Below are 24,743 nucleotides of genomic sequence, written 5' to 3'. Positions count from 1 at the left end.
AACAAATACGGGCTACTTTAGACATACGCATTGCGCCACACTAAAAATATTAAAAATTAAAAAAAAAGGGGGCGACAAATTGATGTAAATTACCGTCAATAGCGCGCCGTGCGCGGAGAAAGGTCATTGTACTCGATCAGCTGTTGCTACGGCGCGGCGTGGCCGCCGCGCCGGCTGGCTCTCTCTGTTCTCTGAGCTGCGCATGCGCAGTACGCTCCGCCCAGACTCGTGACCTTCCATCAGCAGCCAGCCAATAGATGCGAGCTTAGCGGAAAAAAATATAAGCTCCACCTTCCGTGTACCAGTTATGTCCAGTTCTAATACCAGTTTATTGGAATACGCACCAGTTTTCTCGCTGCCGTGACGTGTTCAAGTTTACGTTCATCTTGATGTCTTGATACCAATAATTCATTATTTACGATCCCCAGAAATAAATGGTTAGTATAAAAAATTTGCGTCAACTGTACAATACTTCCGAAATTATAAAATACGTATAAAACAGTTACCAAGACTCCGCTCATTTTATCTTGTGAAGTTTATGTCTCGTACCAGTATTTTTCGGCTAAGTTGTGACATAAAAACAGTATCAGACAAGCAGCCATGTAATATTCCCGACATTCCTGTTACGTTTATACATTCGTGAGTTTACGTTTTTCCCTCGTGCATTTTAGATTGTCTGCTGCTATAATTACTAGTACTTTTACACGCCTAGACTTAAATTATTACATGTTTAGAAATAAAAACAACTTTCCATGTTATAAAATATGTATATTTTGCGATTTAAAACGTTCATTGCCGACTATAAACGTTACGTTTTTCACGATGTTTTTAGGCCTACTAGCTAATTTTATCTAGACTTAAAAGTACCCACGGTATTTTTTTTTTATTTGAGCAAATATATTGTGTGTTCAGCATAATATACATATAGACACGGCAGGTCATTTCCCGTGGCAGCAGATCACGGCAACGGCAAGTTAACCAAGATTTTTTTTTCTTTTCTTGATTAGACGTCCGACCCGAAAATTTTCGGGTATAAAAAGTGCCCGACCCGAGCCACGGGTAATTTAACTACCCGAAAAATACCCGGAAAGACGGGTACCCGCCGACCTCTAGGTTAAACATTTTCTCTTAAAAAGTACCATCGCTCATCAGGTCATCAGTTTCAATTTTTTGGATGACACATTAAAATAATAAACTGCAGAAAATTTTACTATGCACACTTTTACACAAAAATTACGAAAATGCTACCATTCTCAGGAACCGTCAAAAAATCTGATATTTTGACACCAAAACAAAAATAATTGGGGGAAAAATGGTAAAACCCACAATAAAAGCTTATAAAAAGCCATTATTTAACACGCAGCATATATTTTGTGTGGGTTTATAATAATCGTACTAATGTTCGTATAAGAAAAGAAAAAAATAGGACATTCTGCTTAAAAATACGGCAGCAGTAGCTTGTGCAACGAGTGGGAGCGCGGGAATCTCTAGACAGGCTGGCGGCAGCACAGGCGGCGGATGCATGACGTCATACGGCTTACCTCTCCTTCCCTTGCCCAGACTTCAAGGTTTATCCCTCCCAGGTATGCAAACCATCGTGTCTCTCTCCCCCTCCTCCCTCATCATCCTTTGGCATGTGAAACTGTCAACATCCTTCCTCCCCTTCTCCAAACTGCATGCGACGAAAGCCAGGTTTGTATAGTCCATTTCTGGTAAAATGAAAATTTTTTAAGGGCCCCCGCAACAGCCATTTACCGTTAATTGTTTTGATACAATTTGTTTGTTAGTTACACAACATTATTTCTGCTGGAAAATCACTGAAACTTCAAAATTTCTTTAATGGAAAAATTTAGCAGGGCCGTAAAAGTATTCATTTTTACCGCAAATGAACTATACTCGCCCTTCCTGCTGGACAACATTCTCGGCGCGTGACGCATGGCAACTACATCGTGTGCCGCGCACAGCCACGATAAACTCACGAGTCTGTTTACGAAAAGCATTTAAGGATTTGTTAATACCCAACTGGTTCTTTTGATATCGGATTTAGAGGAGATAAAATGGCTAAAAGGCATGATTTCGAAGTTTTAGGCATAAAGAACCCGTTACAAATTTCTTGAAAGTATATCAGAGGGAAATGCATTACACCTTTATCTTTATTTTTCCGCCATATAATGTTACGGTCACCCCTCAAATTTCACAGTTATCTGACGGGAATGAGATGACTGCATGCCAGTTCAGAGCCTTGTACTTAGAGGTTTTACCGCGCTAGAACTACCATTGAGCGTCGCTCTTATCATCCCGCTTCACTAACACACATTGACCAGACGGCGCCCTAAAGCTGATTAGAGGAAGCACGTAGAAATGCAAGGCAGGAAATTCTTCCAGCTTATCAACCAGGACCCGGCCAAGTCTTGACTATCAAGCTTCTGTTGCTATTAGCATTAATATTCCACACTGTTCACAACTGGAAGATGTGACTATTCACGCAATCGTAGAAATAACAGTTTGTATAAGGCGGGCAGGTTTAAATAACGCGGTATCCTGTCGCGTAGCAAACATTAAATAATCTTTTATGTTTGCTACGCGACAGACGGTAGCCCAGAGCTGGGTTGAGAAGGGAAGGCAGGCGGCGGGCAGGCGAGTGAGTGAGCGGTCGCCCGTCTGCGTGGCGCCGGCGGGTCAGCACACATTCCATGTTCACACGCTTCCATCGGGGGTTTTCTTTTTACATGCTTTATATTAGCTTCACCTGTATGTTTGTCTGTCCGTCTGTAACTCTGTCTGTCCGTCTGTAACTCTGTCTGTCCGTCTGTAACTCTTTCGACTAAGAGTGAGTGACTCATCACTGTAAAATGTCCCACCCATTTCATTACGTTCGTTAGCCGAGCGGTCTAAGGCGCGCGACTTCTGTGACGTCAGCTTTCGGATTCAGCGATCGTGGGTTCTACTCCCGGCCACGCCGAAAAAAAAAATGTTTTTTTTTTTTTTCCCCGGTAAATTCTAATATTATATCCATACATCTAACTGCAAATGATTCGTAGAGACTTTACCATTTCTTTGTGACGTTGCAACTCCAAATAGTTATCTCAGATGGTAATAGGTAGTGTCGGTAACTCATATCCCTATGATAATTATACATAAATATAGTTTAAAAAACTAAAAAAACATGCTTTTAAAGAATATCAAACTAAAAAGTTAAAAATAAATATAGTTTAAAAAACTAAAAAACATGCTTTTAAAGAATATCAAACTAAAAAGTTAAAAATAAATATAGTTTAAAAAACTAAAGAAACATGCTTTTAAAGATTATCAAACTAAAAAGTAAAAAATAATTTTAAAATTAAATTTATGACAATAGTATATAAGCAATACTAGTATAAATGAGAAAAAAGCATGGGGCGCTTGATATTCAAAAAATATGGCACAAAGCGCCTCAAGCTTTTTTCTCATTTATACTAGTATTGCTTATATACTATTGTCATAAATTTAATTTTAAAATTATTTTCTACTTTTTAGTTTGATAATCTTTAAAAGCATGTTTCTTTAGTTTTTTAAACTATATTTATTACGAAGGTAGCAATTTTACGAATGAAATCCGTGGAACCGTGAGCATACGTAAAATCGGGGTTCTAGTGTATGTAGTTTTCGCTTCATGACTTTTCACATTAAAATATAAGAGACTTGTATTGTGTAATTTCGGTGTTATTTAGCGGGTTTTCTTAAAAATCGCTGTTTTCGCATTTTCCATATAAATTCGCGGAAAATTTCGCGATTTCGCGATTCACCATATAATCGTGGCCCTAGATATAAGTGATAAGATTATACACTGCAAACAGATCGCCACAACATAAAACATCAAAATGCTAGTTAATACACCATTTAGCACCGAAATGCTACAAAAAACACGAAATCAATGAGCAATGTGAAAAAATAAAAAATTAAAATTACCAAAAATTCTATCTTTTAACTTGCAAAAATTCATGAAATTTAATTAATTAACTTAGTGTTAATTTTGCACCAAAATGTATGAACTAAGTGGATTATAAAAAATTCATATTAAGTTGTTTGATCTTGCATCTCTTATAAGTTGCATTGTTTTTACATTAATGACATAGATTATTTTTCAAACACATAAATATTTGCAGATTTACTTATATTTGTATTATATGTTCTGTTTTATTGATAATGATTTTGTACTAAAAGTACATAATGTGTCAGCCAAAAGGAGACTATTTTGGTGAAAAAAGTATTAAGAAATATTTTTGTTTCATATTTGTTTGAATAATACATTATTTTTATAAATAAAGACAATGTATAAATTAAAAACATAGTCTCCTGTTTTAAAAACGAATTTGACCTGAAAATAAAACAATATAATCTTGTCCCTAACTAGCGCTGATAGTGCAGGGATGACTCTTGGTTTATACTAGAGGTGGGTTGTTACAGCAATTTTCGGTATCTGTTCCAACCAGTTACTGATACAGTAATGTACTAGTTACAAGTAGCTGATACTTCTGTATCAGCTAGAGCATTAGTTGTCCCAGTAAGCAACAAGGTATCAGCATCTCGTTACAGGTTACACATCCTCCGTGCCGTCATCACCAGCGTAAAAAGGTATCAGTGTCTCTGATACATTATTTATCACGCCCGGTAATTCTCTACCTCTGTTACGCTCATGCCCGCCTAATACAGCCAGTATCAATCAGTTCAACATTCACTGCAGTTTGTCCTGGCCGTGTATTACCATGTACATTGTTGCGGGCTGTCATGCTTTGTAGTTAGTATCTTTATAGTGAAATAAGGAATGGATAAGTACAGGAAAAAGACTTCATTTGTGTGGAATTTTTTCACGGAAAATAATGAGTTTGCTACGTGTAATTTGTGTAAACAAAAACTGAGTTATAAATCACCATCGACTAATCAGAAGAAACATTTAAAACGTAAACATCCAACTGTACAGTTACCTGATCAGAATCAAGATAGTTAAACAGCACTATCACTGTCCAGAAGTAGGAGCGATGATCCAGACATCGCAAATACGACACCGTACCTCAGCCAAAAAAAGATTAAGCCAGATATAGGAATTCCTTCTACAAGCAGTTCGTCGGTTCCCAAACAAGCTGTGTTGGAAAGAACCAATGTGCATGACTGTAAAGTAAGTGATTTTGTTGTAAGAAAACTTTCTGTTTCTGCTAAGAAGAAAATTGATGACCAACTGTTAAATTTATTTACTGTAGATTTTCAACCATTCTCAGTTGTTGAGGATGAAGGGTTTTGAGAATTTGTTTATGCACTAAATCCGTCGTATACATTGCCAAGTAGGAAAACTATAACAAACACATTGTTACCAGCTGCTTATGAAACTGAAATTAGTTCTGTCACACTAACAACAGATTGTTGGACTTCTGTTAATACTGAAAGTTTCATGGCAGTGACATGTCATTTCATAGACTGCAATTTCAGATTGATTTCTTTGGTGTTAGAATGTTCATTTTTGGAGTCCCACACCAGTGCTCACTTAGCCCAGGAACTGAGTCGTGTAGCAAAAGAATGGAGGTTAGAAAACAAAATTTTACTCTGTGTTTCTGACAATGCAGCGAACATACAGAAAGCTATAAAAGACGAATTGAAATGGAGGCATTTTGCTCTGCGCCTCTCCTTATATGCCTTCCCCTGCGCTTCCTCCCCTACATTCTTTCCCTTCTTTATCCCTTATTCGTCGTGCTGCTCCCTCCCCTTTCACTTGCTCCGCCCAAGTGACCGTCATCTGCGATCGGGTTCTGCGCACATTGGCTGTGGTGTTGTTTCAGGCGAATTCTAAACTGATACTAAAGTTCTTGATACTTGAATAGTGTACTCGTTACAAAGTAGAATGTTGATACTCTGCAACCCACCTCTAGTTTATACTGTATTTTCAGAGCTTTATGCTTACTACCAGAGACATACTTCATTATCGATCCTCTTTATCTAATAATACACATCTTTGTTGACTTGCAACACATATATTCATTATCAAAACCAAATTCATTCTCAAGAAAACTTTTTTTCACTGGCTGCTACATTTGAACTCATGAGCACTTTCTTATGGTTATGAGGCGTGAGTGTGAAGTACAGATTGCCACTGAATGTGTGTGACGGGAGGAAGGGTGGAAAGGGTGCGGTGTTGTTTTCCTCTTCTGCCTTGCTTCCTTGGTTCTCTTCCAGGCAGCATCGTGGTCAGATGTCATCCCTACAAGTTGAACCCCGCTTGATATAATTAATAATATTCGGACTCCATGCAGTAGCACTTTAAGAACCGCCGGTGGTCTCTGCGCAAGAGCCTCACAAGTACATGCCCATTAGAAATTTTTTTTGTGACACGCACCTCTCTCGCTGGAGGGGGGGGGGGGGAGTCGTGGTTTCCTTGAATCCGTGTCAGCTGGGCAGCCAGTGACAGACCAGCGAATTTCGAGCTGCCACGTAACAATGAATAGCCAAGCAACTATTTTATTTTTTTAGTACAGGTAATTTAGGAGTGTCATAAGCTGCCAACAATATTTGGACAGTTAATCACGCCAAGCACTGAGTGTTAGGAAACGCAGTATGACTAGTACGTTGTTAAAATTTTACTTTTTCACAAGGAGGACCTATTATTTCCCGGGACAGTTAGAACTACGTACTAGTACAAGGTTTGCCTACCTTCTGATTTTTTTTTTAACTCAACTTCTATCAACCTGTGTTCATGATGTTTGATAGAGATGGAGACTGATCGGAGATCCCAGTGGAGTGAAGAGGGTAGCAGTCACAGTAAATGTGGCAGAATGTTTGTACAGGGGTTATGCAGTTGCCTTTTGCAGTATGGTGATGGTGATTACACAAAACTCAGTCCTGAACAGAAGCAAATTTTTTAAAAAGCTATTTAAAAATGCTTGACCCGACTAGGACTTGAACACAGGAACTTCTTCCCGTGATTTAGGCCCTGGTGTGTACTTTCACTTTTTTTTTTTTTTTTTTTTTTAAATATTTTCCTTTCATATCTTGGGTGTCTTTTAATATGCTTATGCTGCCATTTTTACCAGAACAGCTGAAACTTTAAGTGAGGGTCACATTGTAATAGCAGACGTGAATTAACGGGACCAGATTAGTTGAAAAACTACATACATACTATGCATTGTTAAAGTGTCACTTTAGACTGATGTAAATTAGTGCCTCCTGAAACTCCATTTATTTGAAATACTGCACAATCTGCCTGTAAAGTGTGTCACACGTGCCAGTTTAGTCCAGCTTTTGTTTATGGCTTTCGGAACCTCGGAGGGAGGGAATGGTGTGTCAGCTGGTGTGACAGATGAGACAGGATAATAACGATTGCGACTGGGTTTCTTCCACTTCTGCTTCTCTTCTCATCTCATCTTTCATCCTGTCAGGTGATCACTAATTATCAGAGCAGTTTTCGCTTTCTCATCAAGTAATTGAGCCTTGTTTCAAAAATGTTTATGTAAATCACTGTATTGATGAAAGTGACACCAGAAAGTTATAGTAAATTGAGTATAAATTTATGAACTTGGATAATTTTAGTTTTCTGTGAGTTTTAATTGTGATATCTACTCCGTAAAACCACAATAAAAATGTTTGGGGTCACAGTATAATCAGAGTCTAATTGTTTTCAGGTACATACCGTATCTTCATCGTTTGTCATTACAGTAAAGTCTTCAAGTCTAGCAGCCAGTCGTGGCAGTGTCTGAAATAAAAACCCTTCATGAACATTTGACACACATCACCCGCGACTCTTGGTGTTTTACACGGCGGCTTGGTTACATTTAAAATTTAAGTGTATTTTTCTCTTAACCGGTTAAATATCACAATACACTACATTTGTGACTAACTTGAGTTGGAAGGCCGTAAATACTCCGTTGCCTTCCTTGCAGTGGGCTGTTATTCTGGTGCCTCACTTGTTCAACTGAACCCGTGATTTCCACCGCTGGAACAGAGGTGTGGCCAAAAGAGGGAGGTGTGGAGGACGAGGACAATGTATCTCCTTCCCCCAAGAAATGAGCAATGTAAGAATAACATTACATCTATATTAAAGAACGTTAAGATTTTCATATTATAAAATAAAACTAAAACCAATCCACAACAGAAAATTATTTTAATAACAAACAATGTTGCCATAAGATGACAATAAGGAACAACCTTTCCGAAAATTGAAACCAGACTACAGTTTGGTGGAAGATCCTGGCTTACAGCCAGACACCTACATATTTGTATGTAAGGCTGATTAACATCTCTGCTTTAATGTGCATTAAATTGATGATCTAATATTATATTTAAAAATGTGAAACATTTTTATGTCTCAAGTCAGGATTTGAACCTCTACGCTGCAGAAGGCCTACACCACGACATACCATCAAAGTGACAAAAATTTCCTTATTTAATTATGTTTTCTATAGCTATGTATGTATATGTACTGCTCCGGAGCCTGGGTTTCAGTGCATTCCATTTACTATTCTGCATTAGATTTGTTACCTGAATTTCAAATGCATAACATTTGTTATCCTCCTCCTCGCACCGAGCCTTCTTGGATGAGAGCCAGGTCTCCTGTAGAGAAGGTCGAGCTGGACTTGCGGCAGGATTCACAGTTGGCTGGTGTAGGCGAATAGCTAGTGGGGTGAGGGATGGGGCTAGGCTATTCATTGAAAATGTCGGTATTTTACAAGGAAACTTTAATTGACCTGAGTGTCCAAACAGTTCAATTGGTCGCCTGCGTCGGCTTTCACTACATACACAGAATTTATACACAGTACACCCTATCGTCAAGAAAGGAGGGGGGGGGGGGGGGAGACAAATTCCCTAGGCCGAGATAGGTCCTCGGATGGCCTGACTCGCGAAGGAGGGGTGCGAGCAGCAGAAAACGGATAGCCAGTCGTTCTGCTGCTCCCCCTATGATCGTCCTATGGTCAGTGGGCGGAATCCAGCCTCACTGGCCATCGGGCCGATCAACTGACTTTCAGGTGGATGACCTCGCCTTTATATAGGGAGAAATGCGCGGGAATGAAGGAAAGGAAGGGAGGGGCGAACTAACTCCTCTTTGGAAGGGATGAGATGCGCGCGCATGAATCTCGCCGAAATTTCCCTGCCCTGGTGGTGGAAGTATAAACTAGATATTAATAATTAAAAAGAAAAGATAAATGTGGCATAAATAATTATATGTATATATATATATGTATGTGTGTGTATATGTATATGTATGTGTGTGTGTATATATATATATATATATATATATATATATATATATATATATATATATATATATATTCAATCCTATGTATTAAAAAGTATTTAAACTTGCTTTCACAACTTAACTGTATGTACTTTTATAAAATATAAATATAGTTGGTAGATCGCCGTTCTCAAGATGGCGTCCCAGTGTACATGTTCAGCTGTGGCGAAAGAAAAAATATACATTGTTTACATAACTCGTCCATATTTACTATTATATTCTGAAGTACGTTAATATGTGTGGTTATAACAACGTAAAAAATAAAGGACGAAGATGGTTGGTTGCTTTAATGAATTATTCTACTGTTCGTCGCTTTGTTTATAACCTACGACGTCTAATGAATTATTCTATTGTTCGTCGCTTTGTTTATAACCTACGACGTCGCACAGATTCGTCGCCGCATATTACGTGAGTAGGCCTACTGCCGAAATACCTTTTTCCCTGAATTGCTTCTGAGCTTATTAAAACTCGTTTTGGGTTTAATTATAACGTAAAGTAACGTGATATTTAATATAGGAAGGGCGGGCAAGCGTCACATTGCATTGCAGGAGCATAACTGGTATTTATTTTTGGGGGCTGAGTCCTTAGAGGCTACAATAAAACAGGCAATGGATCCTGGGACAAGGTTTGTGGGTTCAGTCTTAACCCAGAGATTCTACAGTTTTTGAAGTCTCATTGTCGTAAACGTCTGTGCGTAGCCATGATATATAAAGAACCTTACTTTAATCTTTCTGGCTAGTCGCTTGTAAGTTGACACCTATACTAGCCTTGAAGCAATAATGACAGTAAGATTGTGAGACAGATTGTTTTTATTGTTTTGCAAGTATAATGTTACTTCAGTGAGCCACGAGCCGGCTGGACGGATTGCTTGCGTACATCGCTGCCGCCCACGGCCCGGTCCTCACGCGTCGCCAGTACCTCCTCCAGAAGGCTCTCCACATCTATGACGTTGAACTTGGTCACGCTCGCCAGCAGTCGGTCGACGAATTCGTGGCGGAAGAAGTCCCAGGGCGCCACGCAGTCGTCTGCGGCCCCCAGGTCGCGGTACACGCCGCAGAGCGCCTCCCAGAGGGTCGTCTCTCCGTCGCCGAAGACGGGCGGGATCTCCGCCCCCCACAGCAGGGTCGCCGCCAGCACGGCCGCCACGAGGTCCAGGGGCAGGTCTTCGGCGTACCCTGTCTCCGACGGGATCACCCGGGCCAGCAGGGCGTCGACGGTGTCCCGCGCCGCGATGTCGCAGGAGCGATCGGACGGGATCACCCTCGCCAGCATGGCCTGCAGCGCGTCTTGCGCGGCCAAGTCGCCGAAATCTTCAGACGGGATGGCCCTCGCCAGCATGTCGTGCAGCGCGTCGTCCGCAGCGACGTTCCCCGAATCTACCCTGGTCACGTCCTCCTCCGAGGGGATTACCTTCAGCAGCAATGCGCGCACTGCTCCGAGCGCGACGGCCGTGGACCGCACCCTCCCGAGCACGGCCGACACCACTGCCGCCACCGCACCCTCGGCGGTGTCCTCCACCCGGACGAACTGCCCCGCCGCCAGGGCCAGTGCCTTGGCCAGCCCTTCCCTGGGGTCGTCGTCCTTGCAGAAGGCCAGCAGCATGTCGGTGTAGCTCGTCAGGCCCTCCCGGACTTCGAACATGCTGAACAGGAGCTCCTTGATCCTGCCCAGGCGGACCTGCATCTCGGGGCTGTCTCCAGGGAAGTCCTCCTCGAACCAGAGTTGCACCTTGGGAACACATCAGCTTGAGCTATTCACAACAATGAAAAATATCCATATCACTCAAAAATATTTTTTGAAAAATTTATTTGAGAAAATTAAAAAAAAATAAATAAAACAGTTTAGATGTTTATTACTAACAACACAAACGCTGACATTAAATGCTAGTCCTTAGATTTCATTATGAAATATTTTTACGTAAAAATCTTTCTGAAAATTCTTAAGGTAATAGTTTGTAAGTGATTTAAAAAAATCAATCATTATTAGGTTATTGAAAGAACACAATTACTTCTGCAAATCATATAAAATTTTATTACTACTAAAATATCGTTAAAAATAAATTAGCTTTCCTTTACAACTTCTTAGAAATTTTAGATATTTCATATTTTAGGATAATTCTATACACGTACTATAAACTTTTTCTTTGGGATAATTTTTTTAACTCGTGTAATTTCACTGACAGTTTTATTTTCTGCGTGTTTGTGTATGTTTGTGCCATTAATGTTTTGAGACCTCACTGCAAATTTGGCAATAACGATGTCGTCTGTCACCTGGGTTTCAGAACTCAATTTATCTTCAGTTAAATGTCGTATCAACTCTGCTGCTTGTTGCACAAGTATTTTTTTTTTTCCCTTCAAAGAACTTCAGTTTGTGTATTTTCGCCATCTCTAACACCAGGACCGAGACGATGGCGTGAACTGTGCTTCTGCTCGTCGCTAGCCAAACTCTGTAGTGGAGGAAATGAGAACAAGACACACTATCCGTGGCCTGGTGAGGAAATTGCATTTATTGTTCATCCTCCCTTTTTTTTTTCTGAATACAGCCAATATAATGTAAGTTTATTTTCTTTGAAATTATGTAATGTACAAAATGTTGATGAACTTTTTTTTTTTGTTTTACTGTGTAGTGAAAGGTCTTTAATCAGAAAAATCTATGGTATAGCACCCTTTGAGATCTAACACTATTCGAGCCGCTTGCGTTCAGGGTTTGTCCGGACGGATTCCAGGTGTTGACCTCGGGCTGCCAAGTCACATTACCGCGCTGCCTAAGTACTAGTTCGCTCAGAGCGTATTGTTACCGTTGGTTTTCAATTTCAGTGCGATTTTAGCGGGGTTGTATATCTTGCATTTCACATTTAATATTTCTGTTAAATGTTCGATGGTCTGGCAAAAATTGATAATCCGTGATCCCAAATGTGCCAGATTGAAGATCTCTTACTATGCAGGTCTTTTGAGCCGAGGGACGGATAATGTTGATGGATTTTTTGGTATTTTTTGCTAAGCCTCGGTCATCGGAGGAGGTACGCTGGAGATCGCGTGTCGACGGGCCGCGGAGGAGTCACCTGGCGGAAGCTGGTCCAGCTGACGGCCTCGTCCCGGCCGGGGTCACGGGCGCGGAACTGCTCTCTGCACTGCAGCAGCTGCCCCTGGCGTGGCGGCCGCAGTCCCAGGGCCCGCACCAACAAGTCCCGCCAGTCCACGAAGGCCGTCGCCGCCCCGAAGAGCCCGGCCACCAGCGCGGCCACCCGGCCCGGGCCCAGCGCCTCCCAGCGGCGCGGCAGCACCCGGGGCGCGTCGCCGCCCGTGCCGTGCGCCAATAGATCCTCCAGCACGTACACCAGTGCACGGTCCGGCATCACGCCGCTCGGCGACATGCGTCTGCCGGGACGGGACCACCACACACATCACGACCACAGTGCGATTTATTATTACTAGGGACATCTGTATTACGTGATTTCATTTCACGTCAAGGTGTTTCACGAAACACTGTTTACTTTTTCCAAGAGCTGTGGCAAATCGTGAGGGTGCAGCGGTACGGTGACCACATTCTCGTCGGCCCCCGTCGAGAGCGGGACGACACCTCTCCCACCGATCTCAGCCAACAAACCACAGGAGAAGAGCTGCAGTGTTTTGTGAAATACCTCGACACTAAATGTATTCGCGAAATACAGGTGTCCCTAATTTTTATTGTCATGAACCAACTGTTGAATGGCCTGATTCCTTTTAAATTGTTGTAATTCTAGTATACAGAGGTCAGTGTGCTTAATAGGCCACAATATACGTATATGACTGATTTCTGTGAAACATCTTTAATTCTGCACGTTTCGAACCACAACCACGCTGGATTATCGAACGTCAATATAGTTTCAAAAGGAATACCAAGTTTTAAAGAAAAAAACGCTAGAAAACAGGAAATACTTTACTGAGATGAAAACCGACCATAATAATAAACAGTCGTCAGCGCAGTAATTCAACCTGGCGGTCTAGGTCAACAGCCAGAATCCACCTGAAAAATTATGTGTGTGAGTCGCTGGATTGGTGATGGATTACAGAATATGTCGAACCATGGAATGTAAGCCTGTTATAGTACTAGTTTTTTTTTAAATGCAAAAAGTTAATATGAAATCAAATATTTTAATTATTTGCAAAGTCAAATCAAATTGCGAATATTGTTCTCAGCGAAGCAGTATTACATTTTTACAGAATACAGGAACAAATTAAAAAAATAACTGACGGTTATAAAGTTTAGAACTGATTAACCAATTGGGCCGTTTTCATAACATCAATAAAAAATTATGAAATGAATATGCATAATATTAATATTGAGCATTCATAAAGGCAAACTGAAAACTTTTTTTTTTTAAGTAATCAACTTTAATATACAAGCAAAATGAAAACAGCACAAAATAAAAAGAACTAAATATTTTCACGAGTGAATCTTAGGATCTCAGTGTTTCAAAGCTTTGCAAAAAAACACGAAGTTTCACGTCAAGACGGGGAAGCTTTCCGTCGCGACCAAAGCTTTCAAATAAAACGAATGGCAGAAATTCCTGGCGAAGTCAAATTGAGTGTCGGAAAGAGCTTGGCTTGAATTTGCTTAGTTAAGCTTGCTCAGGCCTAATAGAGTGTCGGATTAAAGACCTTCCATTGGAGAGATTACCGCCTGATGTTTCTCGACTGCGAGCCACGCGTGCGGCCAGTGGTCTGGTACCTGAAGGTGGCCGCGAGCCACTGGAGCTGGTCGACGCGGAAGGTGGAGTCCGGGCTGGGCTCGTCCGCCCGGGTAGCCGCCGTAGGGGGCGGGTCCGGGAACACGAGCGCGTCGAGCCTGACGAGGAAGCGGTCTTGCTCCAGCACCAGTTCCTGCTGCAAGGGGGTCTCCTCCTCCACGGCCGCGCGCAACACCTCGCACAAGGCTTGCACCGCGCCGACCTCGCGCTCGTACCTGCGTGCATTTGCCACAGCCGGAACGCAGTGACGCGGCGAGCTTGCGCCAGAGAGGGAAATACATAATTCAAATTTCGTGTACAGTGGAGCTCCGATTGACGGAGCAGAGCCGTAGGCAGTTGTGTGTGAAGGAGGGGATCCATCATCCAGGGAATTTAAGGAATTTAATCGATCTAATTAATCAGTTATTTATTGATGAATTTTGAAATTTTCTCCCGGGTTACTTGGTCAATAAATACAAATTTCCAATATGGCGGTCATAATGGCTTATAGGATGATGGTTGGCTTGGAAATTATGTATCTTTTATGGCTTACCACCTTATTTATGTGATGCCATAGTGAACCAAGTATAAATGCTTAAATGAAGGGAAAATGACGTTGGCCACAGCCGGAACGCAGTGATGCGGTGAGCTTGCGCTAGAGAGGGGAAACAATTCAAATTTCACGTACAGTGGAGCTCCGATTGACGGAGCAGAGCCGTAGGCAGTTGTGTGTGAAGGAGGGGATCCAGTACAACCATTACCTCAATCATTTAAACGAGTAAGTTATCTTTATAATTGAATTTTAAAAAGAAAATTTAATGGTCACATTAAATCTCTCATGGAATAGTGAACTTATAGAAAGCCACCACTTGTTTGGCTTAAGAAAAGAAAACTGTACTTTTTTTTTATTTTTTGTGAACTGTTCTTGATACTCTTTTCTTAAGTAAATTGTTCCATGTTTTCATTAAAACACATAATTACATAATGTTATTAAATATACGAAACACATCTTAAGTTTGCATGTAAGACATGCTTACAAAAAAAGTGCGAAAACCGGCATTAGATGTAAAAAAACTAATTTCTGCTACTTTTGTATATTGATTCTCAGTGTTCACAGACCAAATATAATTTTATTAATATGCAACCATCTCGGAGAGTTTAAATTAATTAGTATGTAGGCCTTAAGTTGGGTAAAATAACCTAAAGTAAAATTCAGGACAAAACAAAGTGATGAATCCAAGCTAGGAACAAACACATAAAGGCATGGCTTGGAGCGCAGTGCTGGGCTACGTATTTGGCTGAAATAAGATGGCACTGCCTACACAGTGTTAAACCAACTGGAATTTGTTTAATCATTTCCACAGGGAAAAAAATGTGAATGACCAGTTACTCTTATAGGTAATGTGAACTGACAAGTGAAACGTAAAAGTTTTTTTTTCCATTACAGAACTTAAAAAAAAAAAAAAAAAAAAAAATCCTACCTGTTATTTAAATTCACGTCAATTAGCTAACATCATCCAATGACATAAAATTGCTCACTTGCTAGTATACAGCAGTGTGATATAAGTGTCTAGTGTATTTTCTGTGATTGCATGGACAGAAATAATTGGAAATGGTAAAACAACATTTTTGTCATTAGTTTGATTCTTAACCTAAATGTTAAAGTAAAAGCCTTGTATCCTACATAATTCTCCATGATAACGGTTACAATGTTTCGGAGTTAACATAATGGACCTGAACTTTTGGTTTTTTCAGTTCCATGTTTATAGCTTTAGTTGCTGTAAGTAATAATGTAATATGTGTACAGTAGTACCAGGAGCACCAGTTTTTATTACCTACTATATAGTATTTTAATGTAGCATTTAGCTATATGTTGATATTCTTGTGTGATTAAACTGTGTGTGACTAACCTTTGAGCTATCTGTTCGCGGATATCCTGAAACATTTTCCGCATTCGAGTGAGTAGCTCTGTAAGATCCCTACGAGCCCTGCTCCTTAGCAATTTCAGCCTGAAAGTTGCACGGTTCACTTCACTGGCAATAGCCTCCTCCCATTCTTCAATCACACGACCTCTCTTTTCGAATGTTGCCTTGTTGGCTTCGTCGTCCAAACTTTGAATTTCCGGTCGCTTGGGCCGTTTCTTCGTCTTCTTTTTTTTGTCTCCGCCCATCTATGGCAGAAAGAGTCAACTTCAATTAATTATCATGTAAAATCAAAATACATAAATCCAAGTACACAAAACTAGGGATGTATTCCACTGACATAACATTGCTTTACAATTTTTGGCTGTCAGTTGCAATTTTTTTTGTACTGTAAGATAGAGCTAAGCGACTGTCAAAATTTTGGATTAATTTGTGGCGTTGATATGTACAGAAACATATTTTATATCAGTGATACAAAACTACCTATTAAGAGAGAAACAGGCTTCTACATTACGTAACTCACATGGTATAAGGAAGAAGAATGGAAAAATCACTTCCATCTAAAATTGAAAACATGCTATATGATAACAGGCCTAAAATCTTATATCTCAGTTAAATCTCTTGCAATTTTCCCCATAAAATGTATACAGGTATGTGGAAGGAGCTTTGCCAAAGACACAAAATATCATGTTTTCAACTTGTAAATGCTATAAAAATTTTCTCAGGTTTTTGACAAGTATTAAGCATTTGCATTTCACTCTGGTGCAGAGCTTCAGAAGATACCTCACAATTTAAAAACTGCTCATATAGCTGAGTGGTATCTGTTTACAAAAAAAAAGATTTAAGAATATACTGAGGGCAGATGAGTAGTTCTGTTTCCATTTTCTAGTTTTTAAACTGTATTTTTTGGAGAGAGAAAAATGGCTAAAACATGTGTTTTCAGAACAATTTTAAGACATTAATTGCCCAGTACAGTTTCTTGAAAACACTCAAAAGGGACTTGCATTACACCTTTATCTTCATTTCTCCACAATAAAGTGTGGTTACCGCGGGAATCACATAGCGGCCCCACGCACGAGGAGAAGACTGCGCGCCAGTTCAGAGGAGATATCAGCGACACATCCCTGACCAGGCGGGCGCCTTAAGGCATGGTGAAGACCAGGGGCGCAACAACTAAATTTCCAAAAGGGAGGGGGGGGGGACAATATACCTTTTTATAAAGAATCATCTATCCCCCTATTGAAGTGGGGGGTCCGGGGGTCCTCCCCCGCGAAAATTTGTATTTCAAGGTGGAAAATGGTGCCATTTAAGCAGTTTTGTTATCTAAAAATTGATTACACAGCACTTTCTTTGCCCCCGTTTGCCCCCACTTCAAGGTTTCAGAGGGGGGGCAAAATACCCATTCCCCCCCCCCCCTGTTGTTGCGCCCCTGGTGAAGACCTGAGACTGTGCCCAGGGCCTGGCAGTCTCTCACTCACCTTTTGTCCCAACTCGTGCTTCTCCCGGGACGCGAGGTCGCGCACCAGGCCGGCGCTGGCCTCCAGGACCCTGTCCGCAGCGTCGATGGCGGTGAACGCATCGTTGCCTTGCAGCGGGGGCTCGGCTCCGTTGAGCTCGTCCAGCAGCCACCTGGTGACTGCCGAGGGCTTGCTGCTGGCGTCGGAGCGCTCGCTGCGAGTGGGCCGACGCGAGGGCGCGTCACTTGCGGTGGGGCTGGCGGATGTCACGTCGTGAGGTAGGTACGCATTACGCACACAGTTGCAAAACACAAAGTTCTTTGCCCATAGTAAATACAGTAGTCTTGATTAACCAAGTTTATGTGGGCTGCTGAAACCTCATATGATTAAAATTTCGGATGAGGATATGAGAAAATCGTCTTGGTTTTCAGTTAGCCCAGTGGTATCATTTTTCAGAGTGATGATTATCCATCTTCTCTTTTGTGTCACTCCATGATTTGCCCATTCAGTAAATTACATATTTGAGGTTAATTTTCTTCAGATTTTTGACAACAGTTAATTTGTTTGGTCCTCAAGAAAATCTTTCAATAGTCTTTGGTGGTAATGACACTTTAGGTTGGCTCAAATAATACAGAACCATGGGTGATTGACGCTTGGTTAATCAAGACACTACTGCAAATTCACTTTATTTTGAGAATTAATTTTTGAGCCAAAGTGAAAATGTGTGCCAGAGCTATCACAATTTTGGCTTCCATTTAGGATTATCCTGCACCTTTATATCTTTCTTGGATCTTTGTCACTCATGAGCTCCCTTATATGTTTAGATGTTCCGCCAATTTTGACACAATAATTTCTCCTGTTTTCTCCTTTCTCAGTAAAGTGGCACAGAACATTTTTTTCTTGGAAGATATACTTAATTATTGAACAAAATACTAACATGAAGCTGTGGAAGATAATGTTTTATTAAATAAAGGGATTTGATGTTGGTTAAGAAGTGAATTGAATGACATGAAAGCAAGTTAAGAGAGCAAGTGGAAAAGTGAAAAAGGATTCTGAGGGCCACATGTCTGGTTATGGCACATGGTATAAAGGGAAAGAAAGAAGAAAAAAAGAAAAAAAAAGCAAAGTCTAGAGGCAAGTATCTGGTTAAAGGTGCAATAATTGCCAAGGTACAGTTCTATTGGATGGTTACTGAACGTAAAAGAGCCATGGCCGCAGAGAGATCCCTGCAGGGAATGTTCACAGATGAAATGTGAGGGTTTTGATAAAGCTTGCTACGATCGTTAAAGTGAAGAAGTGACTTGGCCAAGGGAGTTTAGGTGGTGGAATGAAAAGCTGGCTACGAGGAACAGTTGGTAACGTGGATATGTGAGGAGGCATGGACAGTTAATAGAGTATGATCGATCGCAAGTGAACACAGCTGGATCCTGCCCTCACATGTTGCACGGCGACTCTCCGTCGCTACCCCGCGGCAGCAACGCCACTCTGTCGAGCCGCGGCAGGGGCGGGGGCTTCCCGAGAGCGGCGAGGTAGTAGTCTGCTGCCAGCTGGAGGGTGTCGATGGCGCGGTCGACCTCCGCCTGTGCCCCCGCCGCGTAGGCCCCTCCGAGGACGGCCAGCTCCCCGGGCACCCAGCTCTGCCCCGCCACCCTCCGGCGCTCGGCCTCCGACTCCTGCTCGCGGGTGTCGCAGGCGTTGGTCAGCAGGCTCTCCAGCTCCCACACCCTGCACCGCGCCAGATCACCTCCGTAGGAAACACGCCCGCCCGGAGCCGCTTGGCACTCGAGCGTCTCGCCAAGGCGATCCGGGTTCCACTTCAAGCATGGAGCCATGGTGGACCTTTTCCGGAGCCTGTTAATGTTTCTCAGAACACTCTCAGTCGACTTTTAATGATCTAGATGAGCGTCATTTATTTATTCATTAAGTTGGATGTTTTCTATATAGGTTTTTTTTTTAGTTTTTACAAGATGCTGTGAATATGTAGCTAATCACAATCATACTGACAGTGATCATTGAAGATACATGAGATTTTTAATATTTTTCATTATAATTAAAATATTATTTCTAATAATTATAAAAAAAAGTATTATACTTTACATTAAAATTAATATACATTTGACATTAATGCTAGAGATTATTCTTACCCCTAAGTCATATAGTGGATAATTCAGTTTCTGATCCCTGCTAATTTTTCCATCTTTAATTTCTAAAGTGCTCTGGCTAACAACCAAACTTGAGTATGAGAGAAATAGAACTTGTGGCAATTATCTAGTCTTTACCCAAAAACTGTCTTAATAACCACTACACAAAAATCTATAATCATGTAACCGAATACATGTGGCTTTCTTTGGATTTTATTTTCCTTAACTACTGAAGTCTGAAACAAAAAAAAATGTTTTTATTGTTACGAAATTCAATAAATCAAACCTGCAGTGAAGCTCACTCTTCATTTCTGCAAACTCCCTCAATTCCTCATCGACTTCATTGAATTGCAATTGAAATTTGGAGACCACTTGCTGCTTCTCATCTGGTCGTCTAATGAATTCAGCGAACTTGTCTCTGATGAACTTCTCGTATGGTGCGATAGTGCTACGATGTATGCGCATGAGGAAAAACACCTGCTTCATTGTCTCTATATACACCTTCTCTGCTGTTTCCCACACTGTTGCTAAAACAACCTGAAACTCTGATGGGATGTCTGGTTCCACAAACCGGTGAGCTTCCTGTGGTTGTTCTAATTCTAACGGTTTTTGATCTGGAGTTTGAGTGATAGCTTCAGGCTTTGCTTCTGTTTCCTGTTGGATGATTTCGTCGTCTGTTATCGTACTGCCTTCACTTTTTTCACTACTGATTTCATCACTGCTTTTCGTATCTGTTTTACCATCATGTTTTCTTTTTTTGCTTTTGTCAGTTTTAAGTTTTTTGGTTTTGCCCTTCGAATCAGTTTCTTTAAACTGGATCTTCTTTTTTTTCGTTTTTGAAGATTTTTTCTCCTTAGTTGGAATCTGTGGTTGATCTTCAGACTGGGGCACTGTTTTAGGGGATTTTTCCTTCCGGAGTTTTTTACTAGTCTTGTCTGGTTTTTTTGGAGGAAAAAACTTGCTAGCTACATCTTCTAAAGCTTTCCCGAATAATTCTTCAGAGCTTTTCAAAGGTGGATCCCTTTCACCTATCACCAACTTTGCCAAATTTTGTATGGTATCAAAGTTGAATGTTTTGTAACTAAAAGAGTAAATAACACCTTGTTCTCTGTAAATATTTTCTATCGGTGAGCCTTCGCTGTTCAAAAGGATTTGAAACTTGGCGGGATCGTCTTCTGTCTTTTCCAGTTTTACATAGACACTGAAATATGTCCTAAAGGGCTCTGTTTTTGGTTCGGGAATTGGGTTAGGAAGCAGTAATGATTGTGATGACTGCAGTTCTTCTCCTGGAGATTTACTGTTTATTATCTCGATGTTTTCATTTGATTCTGCGGCAGTCTGAGTTTGACTGGAAATCTGTGGAAGTTTTTGCCCTGTGATAGATTCTTCAATGAAAGCCGCTTGTTGATAAGTGGATGGGAAATTTATAAGCACCCAGCCACTATCCGAAGTATTTTCTCGAAGGAACTCAATCAAATTATCCACCAGTAAATGGTCTGGTATGTGTTGTCCTTGTAAGAGAATTTCATATATGATCTTTCCTAACTCTGCTTTTCTTGACGGATAGCTCGTGTCATCATCGTAAGGTACTATTCTTGGTGTTTGAGTGGCTTTATCTTTTACAGTAGCAATTCCTTCTAATTCATTAGTCACGCCATTAAGTTTTTCCAACATGGATTTAAGTGGTGTATTTTTATCTTTATTTTCATTCACTGTAGGTTTTTCTGTGTTAGGCGTACCATTTAAAGCCATGTACAAGTTTAGTGTACTTGCATCAAAATCACGCTTGGCAAGTATTTCTTTGTGGTATGCTCTGACAGACTCATCTAATACAGTCTTTAGCGTGACAACAACAATGCCTCTACTGTGAAGGAGTTCTTGTAACACATCGAGAGTTTGATCAGGATCCATGCCGACAACAACTGCTGCTACTTTAGCGTTTGGCAGAGCTACAAGTTTTTTTGGAACTGGTTTGGGGTACTTAGTAGCTAGAAGCCTGTGAACCACAAATCCCAGAACTTCTAATTCCTCTTTATAGCTCAACAGGTCAGAATTTAATTCATCTAAGGACCAAAGCCCTGATAAATTCATGTAATCTTTAAATTCATGATCTATCAAAACTTCATTTCTTTCCACTTCAATTGTAACTGAAGGGTCAAGGTTTTCTTGATACTCTTCGTTAAGCATGAGTTCTAAATTTTCAATATTTTCAAATATTGGTAAACCTTTAATGAATGATAATTTCCATTCCTCCCACAATTTACTTGGTACTTCATAATCAAAACATTTTTGATATAATGATGACTTAACAGACAAATCAACAATTGCATCTAATATTTCATGGCACAGTGAATAATGTTTCTCGTACTTACGTTTAAGTTTATCAGCATATAGTCTCCTGTGAAGCTCTAACTTCCTCTTTTTTTCAATATTTAGTTCATATGTTTCAAGTTCCTTTTCTGCGTTCTTTTTTAAGTAATCTAATGTCAACTCTGTTTGTTGCCTATCCAAAATTAACTTGTTTCTCCGGATCCTGTTTTGTGCAATTGTTTTTTGCTCATGCCTAACAAGCAAAAGTTTTGTTGCTATCTGTTTTTCATAAAGGGATTGTCTTAGCAATTTCTGTAAGACTCCTTCATCGAAAACTTTTTCGTACTGTTCCAACAAACGATCCCATAATTCTGTAAGTAGAAGGGTTCGCATGCTGTGCCTAAAAGCTTGGCTAGCAGCTTCTCGTCTTGTACGTTGTCTGATCAAATTTAAAAGTTCATTAGCTTTTGTTTTTGATGCTGTCATCAAAGCAGAATTTTCTGATGTCTCTTTCAATTGTATTAAGTTCTCATAGGTTAATTCCATCTCATTTGATTCGTGCTTAAGAGAAAAATCATCCATGGATATTTTGGTGATATGTATCTCTTTCTCTTTCAATGATTGTTTCTTATGTTTTGGGGTGTTATCAGTAGCACATGGATCTTTATAAATTAATTGATTTCTAAGTGCTTCTCTTGCTTCTACTTTTGCATTCTTACATTTTTTTATTATGGCTTTATAGCGATTCTGATGCCCTTCTAAAATATTTAATTTTTCATTGATATTGTTAACCGGTGGGCATTGTTTAGTGACTGGATATGGTAGATCTGTCTCAAAAGATAATTCCAAACTAGAATTTTCACTTTTGGTTTCTTTCATCTGAGCAATGAAGTAAGATTTTTCATTACCCTCTAAACTCATAAACAACTCATAAATTAGTTTCAAAGCTGTAGTGTCAAATCCTAAAGCTATTTCTTCAACAGTTGTATTGTTGCAGTGAATCCCTATTAATTTTAATAGCTTTTGCAAACGATAAATGTTACTTACTTTAATATTGTGATTTTCAGTTGGTCTAATAGTTTCTGCAACATCTGCATTTATGATGCTATAACTTTGTAGAAGTTTAGTTAATAAAGTACCATCACTGAAATTCAACCCAAAATCTTGTTCTTCGAGGTTAATTAAGACTCCTGTTTTGCGAAATAACCATTGTCTTATTATTTCACCCATTTTGTGTGTGGTAAAATGTTTTTATCCACATGAGTTGTCTACTCAAAATGTAGTCCCTGGAAAAAAAAATTAAATTAAGTGCCAGAAGTATTTTAAAAAAGGCTAAAAACTAAAAATTTTCCATGATGAAGTTAATATTGGTCATACCTTCATGAATAAGCTGTACAATGAAACAAAAAGTAATGTGACAGAATAATAATGGATAAATAACTCTCTTTCTATGAGTAGTAGAAATACAATTAACTTGTTTAACATTATAAACAACAATTCATAAATTTTGTTTTCTGATGGTTAGAAAACAAAACTTCTTAGCTGACAAGTTTGTCTTAGCAACGCAGTGAAAAAAATTCGCGCGCTTTTCTTTGATTGGTTAACTTCCGAAAATCAATAATAGGATATGTTCCGTAATATTAGAGAACTAATGTCTGCATTAGGTGTCTTCTCCCAGAGCCAAGTGTGCTGTTTTCCAATATTACTAACCAACATTTGCCAAGGTAAATGCACATGTCCTTACAAATGTATTTAAACAGAAACACTTTTGTTAAAATTATTTAATGTAAAGTGGTATATAAAAGACTTTGCTGTTCTTTTAAAAAATTTCGTGAATATTATATGGTAAATCCAATAATAGTTCGAATGTTCATTAAATTTATTAACTTTAATAAATTATCTGCAATAACCATAAAACATTTTAAAAAATTATAGTAAAAAATTTTAAATTATAATTTGCGGAGTTTTTGAAAATTCATATAATAATAATAATAATCTATCCTCTTAAAATAAGGGTCCCAATAAACACTCATTACACTATGTAGGAAGAATATTAGTTTTATATTTTATCACGGACCTGTTTCCACAGAGAGTGCGGATATGTGTCAGATGTGTCTCAGTATCGCTGCTGCTTAATGTCATTGCCCGGCATCAGCTCTCTCAAAAAGAGCAGCATCCAGCAGAAAGAAAGATCGCAGACTGTTCGCTCAGAAAGCTTACAGAGTGATGTCATACTCTCGGGAGAACAGTGCTGCGCACACTATCCTGAAGTAGTCCACGTGTTCCGGCCCAAGGACACGCATCTACCAGACTACTTTGTCGCTCTAGTCCTAAGCCATTAACTATGTTCTTGCTGCCAGTACTGTGGCTAAACTAACAAGCCACTGAAACATTTCTGAAACAGATCCAAGCATATAGGAAAACCAAGTCACTATAACAGGTAGCTCGCGTCTGGTCTCGGCAGTAGCCTGATTGAGCCTGGAGACCAAGACACTGGAACACCACTCTCATTTGCATGGAGCAGAAGTGAAGCCACGAGCACAGCTGCGGCATGCTCCTGACATGGCTGGGATATAGGCTTAAATAAAGGGCTAAGGAGGTAAGATGTAAGGCCCACCTAGATAGTCCTGGGAAAAGCCTGTATACATGCACACTAAGGGTAGCAGGATCGGTACCCCCTCATCCGCAGCAATCGTAGGAGTTAGGGCTGCCTCTCTTGTTCTTGATTCACTCGGTCGCCATTTATCAGTGCATCCAGATCCGAGATTTTAGAATATTTTGCTAGATAATTTGAGGCTCTGCATTACCATCGGTGGCATCTCCAGGTCTCATATAGCTGGCTTCTCCACTATGAGCTGGAATTCTGCATTGGTGAAGTTGGTATCGTGCCCCAATCCGCCTAAGGGCGGGATTGGTGGACTCTTCTGCCTTCACCTCGCTTGGCTTTAT

General features: G+C 40.2%; 2 protein-coding genes across 2 annotated transcripts; both read right to left on the bottom strand.

The window, feature by feature from the left end:
* Nucleotides 1-10,047: 10,047 nt before the first annotated feature.
* Nucleotides 10,048-12,622, bottom strand: LOC134542913 (uncharacterized). The gene is made up of 2 exons (XM_063387499.1): nucleotides 12,318-12,622; nucleotides 10,048-10,984 (listed from the first exon to the last, which is right to left on the bottom strand). The coding sequence occupies exons 1-2, from the start codon at nucleotides 12,609-12,611 to the stop codon at nucleotides 10,088-10,090; spliced, it is 1,191 nt and encodes a 396-aa protein (XP_063243569.1). The 5' UTR covers nucleotides 12,612-12,622; the 3' UTR covers nucleotides 10,048-10,087.
* Nucleotides 12,623-13,911: 1,289 nt separating this feature from the next.
* Nucleotides 13,912-23,373, bottom strand: LOC134543257 (sperm flagellar protein 2-like). Its single transcript, XM_063388169.1, has 6 exons — nucleotides 23,172-23,373; nucleotides 19,771-23,080; nucleotides 18,781-19,194; nucleotides 17,365-17,599; nucleotides 15,875-16,134; nucleotides 13,912-14,200 (listed from the first exon to the last, which is right to left on the bottom strand). Exons 2-6 carry the CDS (start codon nucleotides 23,022-23,024, stop codon nucleotides 13,912-13,914), a joined length of 4,452 nt encoding a protein of 1,483 aa, XP_063244239.1. The 5' UTR covers nucleotides 23,025-23,080; nucleotides 23,172-23,373.
* Nucleotides 23,374-24,743: the final 1,370 nt, after the last annotated feature.

The sequence above is a fragment of the Bacillus rossius genome, assembly GCF_032445375.1.
Source record: "Bacillus rossius redtenbacheri isolate Brsri chromosome 9 unlocalized genomic scaffold, Brsri_v3 Brsri_v3_scf9_2, whole genome shotgun sequence".
Taxonomy (NCBI): domain Eukaryota; kingdom Metazoa; phylum Arthropoda; class Insecta; order Phasmatodea; family Bacillidae; genus Bacillus; species Bacillus rossius.
Note: the sequence above shows the minus strand (reverse complement) of the source record. Positions and strands in the feature narration are given on the sequence as shown.

Bases quoted from the DNA above. Each gene is read 5' to 3' on its own strand.
- LOC134542913 (XM_063387499.1), bottom strand. From the start codon at position 12,611: ATGCCGGACCGTGCACTGGTGTACGTGCTGGAGGATCTATTGGCGCAC. The intron at 10,985-12,317 runs GTGACTCCTCCG...TGTGTTCCCAAG, and splicing joins GCTGGACCAGCTTCCGCCAG to GTGCAACTCTGGTTCGAGGA.
- LOC134543257 (XM_063388169.1), bottom strand. From the start codon at position 23,024: ATGGGTGAAATAATAAGACAATGGTTATTTCGCAAAACAGGAGTCTTA. The intron at 19,195-19,770 runs GTTTGATTTATT...AAACATTAACAG, and splicing joins AAGAGTGAGCTTCACTGCAG to GCTCCGGAAAAGGTCCACCA. The intron at 16,135-17,364 runs GTGAGTGAGAGA...TTTCTGCCATAG, and splicing joins AGCACGAGTTGGGACAAAAG to ATGGGCGGAGACAAAAAAAA.